Source organism: Hesperophylax consimilis, chromosome 1 (assembly GCF_061612785.1).
Source record: "Hesperophylax consimilis isolate HC1 chromosome 1, BYU_Hcon_1.0, whole genome shotgun sequence".
Lineage (NCBI taxonomy): Eukaryota > Metazoa > Arthropoda > Insecta > Trichoptera > Limnephilidae > Hesperophylax > Hesperophylax consimilis.
In genome coordinates this window covers 32,177,327-32,188,975 of record NC_142836.1, presented here as the reverse complement: position 1 = coordinate 32,188,975, position 11,649 = coordinate 32,177,327, and the positions used below count along the sequence as shown (strand labels likewise).

Below are 11,649 nucleotides of genomic sequence, written 5' to 3'. Positions count from 1 at the left end.
ATAATATCATTTTGTATTTATTTATTTGACGGTTTTTTTAAGTTTTTCAGTTCTGTTGTTGAGTAGGTACCTACTTTGGTCAAGAGCATAAATAAACCACTGTCATTGTAGAACCTTGGGCATTGTCGGCAGAAATGCCAATATAACAAGTTAAAATGAGTTTTTTAGAAGAATATTGTCTTTGAAAAAAAAAGATATTTTTCGTAATACGTGACGTTTTTGACAGAAGTAAAGAATATGATGCAGATATGGTTTAATAATAGTATTGCGTGTACAAAAATCTTTGAAAGCTTTGAAAAACATCTGTATTATTTCATTGAATACAATTTTTTGACATTATTTTTACACCAAGAACGAAGGTAATATTCAGTTTTAATAATACTCTGTGTTAGGTTATGTTATGTGTCTTGATAATATATAAAAGTTTTACATAAAAAAATGTTTATGATTGTTAGTCTGTTTTTACAAAGATAACATTATTTAGTGTACCCAATTAGGAATAGACGTTTTCATTTATTAGCATATTTAAAAAAAACATTTCATCTGTTGCGAAATGGAACTTCGAGTGTTTATTGGACAAGAGTGTGCTGTTTTAAGCAATAAACTACCAACTTCACTTTATTTTACTCTTGTTTAATTTGTTGTGCTATTTACAAAAATCCAATAAGTATAAATTAGTATTCTCCTCCGAAGACAATAATTATAACACTCATCTCTTTTTGCCACATAAAATGTACAAATTACTTTGTATTTGTTATAAATCGTTGTCCAGGGTTCTAGTGTAACCTAACCTGATTGTAAGTTTTTCATATCCTTTCAAGCGTTTTGTCAAAAGGAATATTACGTTTTATAAGACAGCAATCATATTTTAACATTAATTAATGTTTTGATAATTAAGTATGTTGAATTCCGCCGCACACCTTTTAAATAATTGCTGACTTTTTTTTAAATGAAAATTTTAGAAGTGGTAAGTATACAGAAAATAGGGACACGCTTAATATGCAAATTTTATTTTAAAAATGCTTACACAAGTAAGACAATATTGAGAAGTAAGTATTTCAGTGTACAGAAATGGAAATGCATTTTAGAAACAATTTCGTTAAAAAAATGCATAATTTGATTTCTTTTCTACAACCAATGTTTAGACATAATAATTAGTGTTTTTTAATGTATTTTCTAATTAAACCCAAACTAAGAACCTATTTTAGGACAGGTTTATATTTTGGGTTAAATAAGAGGACTAACTAGAAACTAAACCTAAAATTAAAACTTTCACATCAATAGCAATGGCCAAGTGAACAAACGGGTTTAATTTTAACCAAATAAGTATTAAAATGCATTATTTTCCAATTCTGGAAACTGAAACACTTCTCATTATTATCTAACTACTACTATATTTACCGAATAAATTATTATGATCATATTTATTTTGAAATGGCTAGTTACTGTTAGTTAAATTATGAATATAGTGGTAAAAATAATAATAATATGTTATTGCCACTATAGTTTTAATATTAAAAAAAGTGTGGTGAAATTTGGCATATTATTATTTAATTTAGAATGTAAAATAATAAAAAGTATATACGTAATACATTATACCACATCATTCATATGCAACCATACCTCATAATATTTGTCAGATTTTTTCATTATAGCTTTATTATTGTATTTTATATTATTTCAAATTAACTTTTCATTGAATAATATTAAATTGTAAAATGGGGACCTCAGCTTGGGTGAAGCACCTCGTGACGCCCACATTATCAAATAATGTTTTAAAATATTTTATGTTATTGTATCTAATAAAAAAATGAGCAGGCAGCATTCTGCTGATGCGCTCATTTCTGATTTCGCAATAAGTTTAACAGTAATTGAGTTGTTTTAAATTTAAAATAAGTTAATCCTTTCTTCTCTCCAAATAAGGATCCAATCGAGCTTTAAATAAATTGTTTATGCACCAATAATTTATTTAGTGAAATCTTTTTATGATGAATACAAAACTAAATCTGCTAATAATAATTTGGCCCTTTTCAGGTTACCTTCTAACCAAAATGACTAGCAAGGTTTGCAATGGAGATAGTTGTGAGCAAGAGTTGAAGAAGGAAGAGGACGATTCCGTGAAAGCTCCACTTTCTGCGGAAGCGGCGAATGTGCCATCAGTGAGGACTTACAAGAGTACGCCTCTTATGAAGCTCAGGACATATGTTTTAGCTTTAAGGCCATGGTCCCTCAGTGTGAGCTTGTTACCCACGTTGTTAGGATCAGCCGTCGCCTACAAGTTCCCCGGAAACACTGACTTCAGTTTGATCATTTTCCTCTTGACCTTGTTCACTGTCATGACTGTGCATTGTGCGGGAAATGTTGTCAACACATATTTCGATTTTGTAAAAGGAATTGATAACCGTAAGTCCGATGACAGAACTCTGGTTGACCACATCCTGACTAAAGACGAGGTGGTTTCCCTGGGAGCTCTTCTGTATTTGGCCGGGTGTCTGGGCTTCATTCTGCTGGCTGGACTGTCTCCGGCACAGGTGGAGCGCCTGGCCCTCGTCTACTTCGGAGGCCTATCCTCCAGTTTCCTGTACACAGGAGGAATAGGTCTCAAGTATATCGCTTTAGGTGACGTCTTAATATTGATTATATTTGGTCCCATTTCAGTGTTATTTGCGTTTTTAGCTCAGACAGGAAGAATAGACTGGTTGACCATATATTACGCCATTCCTTTGGCCCTCAACACGGAAGCGATCCTCCACAGTAACAACACTAGAGATTTGGAGGCCGACCGTAAGGCTGGGATAGTAACGCTAGCCATCTTGATAGGACATACAGCTTCCCATGTTCTGTATGCTTTCCTTCTCTTCACGCCTTATATCTTGTTTACTGTTGTAGCTACTAAATATAGTTACTGGTTTATGTTGCCTCTGCTGACGCTTCCCAGAGCCTTTCAAATTGAAAAGAATTTCCGAAGGCTCGACACGTTAAAGGATGTTCCCAAGCAAACTGCCAAATTGAATATATTCTTTGGACTGTTGTACATTCTAGCCTGCAGTTGTACTCACACGTTGCCGTTTTTTACAAAATTCAAAATGTAAAAGACAATAATGTAATATGTTATTCTTGATCGTTTTAATTTATTGGAATTTATATAAAGTATGTAGTTATTTAAAATCTATATTTTCTGTTTGTAATTTACAACTTAATATATATACTTAATTTTACATAGTCAATAGGTGAAATCATGTTCATTTTTAGATAGTAGGTAGCCAGTAATGTCATAATAAGCAGCCTTCGTGCTAAGGGACATCATCTACATTTTCTTTAAAAAGTGAATAAACAAAAAAACATATTCCTGTGTACAAAGTGACATTTGTTTAGAATTAAACTCTTGAAAATCCTTAGTTGGAAATTAATGGATTTATTTGAAAACAAAAAATTAGGAATTTTTATTGCAATTTATTGTTGCGTTGATAATTTAGCGCCAGTTTGTTGATTGTTCAGCTTCCCTCCGTGTACTGGTATTAACCGCAAGCAGTAACTTATTGCCACCCTGCGATTTCGTATATCTAGTAGTAAAACGTTAAAGCTGAGTACGCAAATTGTTGAAATCATCAACACAAATTTTTTTAAAGATGTATTTAAGAAATAGTTATTTTGATGGTGTTCAGCTGAAGAAAACAGTCCCAGTGCCTCGTTTTATGCTAATAAAGGTAGACTAATTAATTATAGTTTCAGAGAAGAGATTACCTTGATGTGATGTGTTTCACCTTTTGCGTTAATAATTTCCACAACAAATACATAATATTGTATCTTTTCTGATGGTATCTCAAAAACAAAATGATTCAAGGTGTTTGTGTATTCTAATCATTCTTGGGTTGTACTCTATGCATTCAAATTGAATGTAGCTAAAATGAACTATGTAACATTAAACCATGATTTAATGTTTTCTTCTCCTATTATTTGGCCCAGAAATCCAACTCAATTTAAATATTTTATATTGTGTAGAAAAGGCAGCTTGATTTTGTAATAGTTCTGGGATGTATTTGTTTACATGACAATTATAAAAAGTGTGATTGCAATTCATTGCTTTTGATAACCGAGTACAGATCATGTAATTTTTGTTACCTATGTTATCAAAAAATTATATTCTTCCATTATGATAAATATCTGGTGCAGGCATTTACCATAATACCAACAGCTCAGGCTCTTAGTTTTACCAATCAAATTCATTACCACACTGAAATTACCATTATTATCATATGTTCTAAAGCAGACGTCTGTCAAACGAATAAATGCTTTATTGTCTCACATCAAGATCTAGTAGTAAATGTGTCGGGTAATTGCAATTATTTTTATTTTATTTTATCCCATTTGCGAAAAGCTACTTATTAGTTGTTATGGTCACAATATCTCTGGTTTATGTTTAAAAAAATCCAGTGAAATGAGTAAGAATTAGTTTTTGTAATTTTTAATACTGATATTATTATTTGTTAAAAAAATATACCACTTTGCAATGAAATATTAAATAAAAAGGGTATATGCTGTATATTAATACATTACAATTATGAATATTGTAAAAAAAAATAATTTAAATTGCTCAGATAACAATCTTTAACTATAACAAAATATGCTCATTCTTGTGGTGAAAGTAAAAATTTACTAAATTTTATCTTATTCATTTGAATTTTTGGTGTACATGTATTATTATAATTCACAATTTATTATAATATAATAAAGAGATAGAATTGTCATTTCAAAAATTAAATCAGTTAAGTATCATTTCTATTTTATTACATATTTCTATTTCATGATTTTTATGAACTCAATAATTTTATATTAGTTAACGCATTAACTAACAGTAGGTTGGTTCCTAAAGTTTTATTTATTTAACACTGTATTGTGTGAATAATGAATATGTTTAAATGGACATGTGTGTTTGTGAAAAATTTGTACTACTGCCTTAAGTTAATTCACACAATGTGTCCTATTTGGGTACGAACTAACTCCCGGCTAAGAAACTAGAGCAAATTTTATTCACAAAATACAACAGAGGGGGTCCCATCTATTGTAATGCCATCATCTTATCGCCATTTATCTTAAAAGGTTTTGTTGTTTGCAGCATTGCTTTGCGAACTTACTATTCCCATGAATCTTAAACAAAGAAAGGTAAATAAGGTGAGCCACCTTATTTGAATGAGAAAAGTGAATGCACATAGAACGTAATATCCATGTGGTCAAATAACGCATTGTGCCACTCTTACTCTAGTCTTGGATCTATCAATTACTTTGTTTTTCACAAGGAGAGAGTATAATAGGGCAATCAAAGGTAATCACAAAAACGCGCAAGTGTCTAATCAGTGAGAACGGCGGATTATAGTGCATACATATAAAACATGGTAAAATTTGAAACAGGTATTTCGTAAAAACGAATACTGCTATCGATCTTTTGCAAAATATCCATTTTTGGTTTAACCCCTGGGGGCCAGACCCCTGCATTTGCAGTGTTGAAGAAACGTGACCCTGTACGGTACAAAGCACTGCAATTGCAGTGTTGACCTTGTATATTCATTTTTCCTTCAGTTAATACCTGTACTAGATTAGTTAAAGACAAAAATAAAAATGTTACTTTTTCAAGTAGACTATTTGTCGACTTTAACAAAAACATCTTTTTATTTTATTGAAGTTTCTTGTCGGCCTCAATGGGAGTTAAGGTGCCATGTTAATTCTTGCGAGAAGGCTCCATTTTGTAAACTTATTCAGACAAAAAACGTGGCAGAATGAAATGAACAGAAACACATGCGACAGTTGCTAGAATACACAGAGGGCCAAACAAAATGTCCTACAAAGACAATAATGAACCCTGGTGACTGGTAAAATTGGTCAGCGAAAGCAAGCTGGACGGTGGTATAGTAACTCAGTATTTAAAGGAAAGGTAATGGGTTATCTTAATGTATTTGAACTCCGAAAGTTTGGTGCTTGAGTCAAGGCACGCGGCTGACTTCTAAATTTGACATACGAATACTGGAAAATTCTTGATTTTATGCTTCCTAGAAATAATGGCGTATTATAGTAATTGTCAGTTAATCGAGCAGCGAATTACGGAGAGTGTACTGTATAATTATTTCAATCCATTAAGTACTTAATGTTTCACATTATTATTATAAATTTTATATTTTTATTTAAAAAGATTGTTCTGTAAAGTGTTTGTCACCACACTTTGTTTTGAAAAATAATGTTTATTTATTTTCTGTCTACACTTCTCAATTTATAATACCCTGATGGATTATATTATTTGTGTATGATCATCATTTGGGAAAATGGCACATAATAAGACATGTATGCATGTTGTATGTACATCATAATAATGTTATGTATAATTATATTAACCCACTCTAATTCAGTAATCTCCCATTTATGTTGTTTTGTGTCGTCTTTCTGAACCTGTTGAAGGTCAGAAAATAAAACAAAAATATTTTTTCAGCCTTCAGGAGAGATTCATAAAAGTCAAAAGTGGACCTAAAGTTTTATTAACCCAAATGATGCTGATTTTGTTTTTCATACATTTTTCGAAGCATTAGGGTCAAAATTAGTCTACAAGGATAATTATTAGGGTGTTCTCCGGAGACCCATCGGCAGTCCACTGGTTAATCCTTTTTTCATGTTTTTCATAGCTCGTCATATCGATGCCGGAAAGGCAAAAGGGCGTAAGCGAAAATTTAGTAAAAAATTTGTTAAATATAAAAAATTCTAATCAACTGTATTATCAACTCATTTTTGACCAAATTGTGGCTTACGCCCCTTTGCCTTTCGGCATCGATATTATAAATGTATTTGTTTTCACTGAGTAAAAGTAGACAATGCGAAGTCAGAATTTCAAATGTATTCAAATAAAGTATTAGGAGACTTTGTTCTTCCTCATAGCTTCCTAACGAAATAACCACACCAATGTCATATTTCATATTATGAAGTTACAAACCTTTATTTGTAAAATTCAACAGATTTTCTTTTAATTCAATTTTGTCAGTGGTTTCCTGTTTATATCAACTTATATGAGTTATGTGTATTGACTCCATTGAATACAATAAGTAATACCGATGCATTTGTAAAAATTCTGCCAGACAGCTGTAAAGGGAGCTCGCCCTCGAGCTGCTAGAGGTGAAAACTGTCAGGTGATGAAGGTATTAAAACAATACCATTACGAATGACATTTTGACAAATATGAATAACAAACTACCATGGAGGACTGATTATTTTTAGTGGTTTTTTTGTATATTGTGCAAGTAGGTATGATACTGCTACAAGTTAAGAAGTTTTGTCATAAATTTAGGTTTTATCCGAATATCTTTTTTAAGATTTTTAAATGTAACATTTTTTATTAAAAACTTTACCAGATTGTTTCGTTTTTATTGAAACTAACTATAACTTAATGTATTATGTATGTAAATATTATGATGAAAGAACAGGCGTTGTAAGTCACTACAGAATATTTGGAACACAACCTTCAATGATGAAACAAAAAAAATTAAATATATCATCAAAATGAATGTGGATCACACACTAAATTACAGGACCTAACATTGACAATACTGATACTTATGCTTTTACTGAATCCTGGTTGAATTTTAAAATTGATGGTACTGAGTTGGTTCTTTTCGACAACACCATGTAAGTAGATTATATGACATGAAAGTAAATGGATGAAGTCAACGACTCCCGAGGAAGACGTTGAAGTGAATCTTGTTTTTTAGTAAACATAAATTTTATTTTGTATTACTATTTTTATTTCTGAATCAATTTACAATATTACTGAATTTTTCCTGATCAATGGAAGAAATTTCTTATCGCCTATCTTTAAAAAGGGTAATAAAACTCTTAAAAGTCTTAATTTTTTTTTGTGCATTACAGATTGATGCAATCCTATTACAATACACATGAAATATACAAAGCTTTAAACGAAATATTTTACAATAACCGATATTTTAGAGTTCTTCCCTAAAATGACTTTTGAAATCTTCAAGGCCAATGTTGAAAATGTCAAGAGACCTAGAGGTATCATTTAGCAGCACCATACCTCTTGTCATGCTATGCTGGGCCATAACGTCCGTTCTTCCGTGTTGAATACAGAGCAAGTCGTGGTGTCGACCCTGATGGTAGTTGTTCGGTATAAACAAATTATAGCATTCCAAGAGGTATGGGCTGTCAATGTAAGAGTTCATGATTTTAAAAGCTGTTATTTGAAGGGTCCCATTTCTCCTAGATCGGAGATTTTGTACATTTTGAACATGATAATTATATGAGGTGGAATTCCATTCGGTCCCGTAGCCTTGTGGGGTTTTTGGTTTTGAATGCATATTTTTACTTCCTCGGATCTAAATTTTTCAAGAGAGATTGAATCTATAAATTTCGGCATCTCTTGCCGGAGACTTTCCGCATCTAAAGTTGGGACATACTTGGTTGAAGACCGATTTAAAGCAGTCCGCAAATTTCTGAGACACTAGTTGGGGACACTGGATGATTTCATCCGTGTCCATGAGTTCTATAGAAGTACCCCCACTTGATTTTTGTGATCCGATATACAGGGTGTCCGGAAACTCGTAGTACAAGCGGGAAACTGGTGAATCTACATCTAATAATCTACTAATTAAAACTATTTGAAAGTAAAACAAATGAAGAAACTCGGATTTGAAGCATTATTTTGAAATCACCCTTCATTTAACCCGGTGTAATCATAAAATATTTCTGCTCTGCAGGGTTAAAACATCTGTTATTCAACCCTAAACACCAGAAAAAACTTTAACCCTAAAATAGCCGAAAATTTTTTTTTTTGGTTTTTTTTTTTGAAAATGCTCAAATCAAAAAACTTTATGTTTTTTTGGGTTCCCCATGTGGTGTAGATTCTCCAGTTTCCCGCTTGTACTACGAGTTTCCGGACACCGTGTATTGCCAAAAGTTTTTGACGTCGCTTTTAATTCCATTTTCAACATTAGCCAAGTAAAGTTTCTTTTTTATAAACATGTCTTTTTTTAGTTCAGATCTTTTTGCGGAGAATAATGAGTAATCTAAATTGCTTTTAGTTGCTTTATATTTTCTGCGAAGAGATTCCTTGAATTTAATTTTATCAATTATACATTTGTCAAACCACATCGGAGAGTTAACATTTACTTTGCGTGGTTTTTTTATGGGTGCACACAGATCAAAAATACTACTCAATACCGAGTAAAAGTATTCCACTGCATCATCAACAGATTTTATTTCATGTAAATATTTCCAGTCAAAAAGAGAAAATATTTGTTTACACAGGTTAATGTTTAAAATTTAATTTGTTGAAGTGAATTCTTTGGAGAAAAGGATTTTGATTTGCGGAGTTTGATGAATTGTCAATAGATGGCTCCGCTGTCCAGCCGGGCGAGAGCGAAGAGCGTTGCGCCTGGCATTTCGACGGCCGTACATTGTTTTTGATAGTTTTATTCGTATATCTAAAGTAGGGTGGTATTTATCTTCTAGAACTAAAGGCTCATCACTTCGACTGACGTCACAAATATTTGAGTTGCTCGAGTACATTGTTGAAATAATTTTTTATAGCATTATATTGTCTGAGACCATTTGAGCTTAGGAAATGTGAATGTTCATGTATAATCTCCAAAGGCTTGTGAGATTGAAATCGCCCAGTATTATTATATTTTTGTTGCTTAATGCCTTCGATGTCTCTCGGTCGATGTATTTGTAGAATGTAATACGGTTTTCAGAGTCATCGGTGCAATAAAAATATACTACGCATATGTAAGCCGTGAAATTATTTTTTGTCACTTTCAGCCATATGCTTTCACCAACCGTTTCAAGGTTTTGCATCCATTGAGACGTAAGTGTATTCTTTACTGCTATGCATACGCCACCTCCGCGAGAGTGAAATTATAGACCTACATGGTATACATTCAGCAATTCCAAAATTATTTGAATTATTCTTATTATTCTAAACTTCGGACGTCATCAAAGTTCGTCCTCTTCTTTCTCACGCATCTCGTTTGAAAACGAAAAGGGCAGAAGATAATAGAATCATTCGCGCGGAGGTCATATCAGTTGTGTAATGTTTTTTTAAATGCGCCAAAGCGTAGACCTGGCTCATAAGCTTTTTGACTATTTAGATGTGAAAAAAAAATAAAAATTGTCTTTATTCTTTCGGGTTCTCTATGTGATGTAGATTCACCAGTTTCCTGCTTGTAGGTACTATGAGTTTCCAGACACCTTGTATATCTATAAATATGGGTATGTAATAAAAATAATATTGATAAAATAAGTATTATATTAATAATATAATTAAGCATATAATCAAAGATACAAATCAAATTGATGATTTGTGTAGAAAATGTTTGGCCTTTCCGGAAACTATAGAACATATTATATCGGGATGTTCTATATTAGCACCGTCCGAGTATACATTTAGGCACAATCAAGTTTTAAAAATAATTCACCAAAATTTGGTAATTAAACATAACTTGATTGACTGCCGTAATGTAGTACCATATTATGAATACGAACCAAATTCATTTTTAGAAAACGAATTTTATAAAATATATTATGATAAAACTATACTAACAGACCGAGCGATTAGTCATAATAGACCCGATATAGTTTTACATGACAAAATTAAAAAAATTACTTATATCATTGATGTTGCTATTCCAAATTCCTGTAATATTCAAAAATCTGTTAGTGAAAAAATAAGAAAATACACAGATTTAGGAAATGAAATAAAAAGAATTTGGCATTCTCAGACTATAAAAATATTACCATTCGTTATTTCGGCTACTGGCATTATACCTAGCTCTCTAATTAAAAATTTAGGCGTATTAGATCTATCAAAAAATTTATATATAAAGATGCAAAAGTCGGTCATTTTGAATACATGTAGGATAACAAAAGATTTTTTAAATATTTATGTTGAGGGATCAGTAGGATTTATAGGCCCTGTTAGAAGTTCTACCGAGCCGAACCCTCTGATATGAAAATATCTGGAGACGGTAAATTTTTTTTCCCATTTGATATCTGGTGATTTGACGTGTTGTTGTTCTTGTATTGTTTTGTATTTATTTTACTTATATAATGCACTTACATAGTGTTGATTGACTAGCTGATCATTTGTGGAAAAGTGAGTGGAAGGGTTAAGTTTTTCCTTTGGGGAAGACTTAACCCGGACAACTAAATCGGAAGTTTAAAAACAAAAATAAAAAAAAATCAAATATAAGAACACCTCGTAGCGTTGTCAGCTACAGGCGGGTACTGATTTGATTCGACAGGGTACCCCACAGCATTTTGTACATCTTCCTCTGTATTTATACTACTTCAATGAGACCAACATACTTCTAAAGGCAAATGCCTAGGTGGGTATATTTGTTATTCAAAATTTCAGTTAACATATTAATGTGCCAAGTGCGGAAACATTACCTAAAAATTGTTTGCCTGATTATATTATATATTCAACTTTCTAGTTGAATGGTCAAAGTTCTGCGGATAGTGTGCCAGAAATGCTTATCGAAATCGCAAGATTTGTATCTGTCATGTGTTTAGATTGCCCATCGGCACTCGTTTCCTTTTTTCATGGGTTTTTTCATATGTTAAAACTTTTTACATAGTAGCATACTGTATGAACCAATC

General features: G+C 32.0%; 1 protein-coding gene across 1 annotated transcript; it reads left to right on the top strand.

Annotated features, from left to right (window-relative positions):
• The first annotated feature begins 201 nt into the window (after positions 1-201).
• heix (UbiA prenyltransferase domain-containing heix) lies at positions 202-7,389 on the top strand. Its single transcript, XM_089632680.1, has 2 exons — positions 202-359; positions 2,035-7,389. Exon 2 carries the CDS (start codon positions 2,052-2,054, stop codon positions 3,090-3,092), a length of 1,041 nt encoding a protein of 346 aa, XP_089488806.1. The 5' UTR covers positions 202-359; positions 2,035-2,051; the 3' UTR covers positions 3,093-7,389.
• The last annotated feature ends 4,260 nt before the right edge of the window (positions 7,390-11,649 follow it).

Bases quoted from the DNA above. Each gene is read 5' to 3' on its own strand.
- heix (XM_089632680.1), top strand. From the start codon at position 2,052: ATGACTAGCAAGGTTTGCAATGGAGATAGTTGTGAGCAAGAGTTGAAG.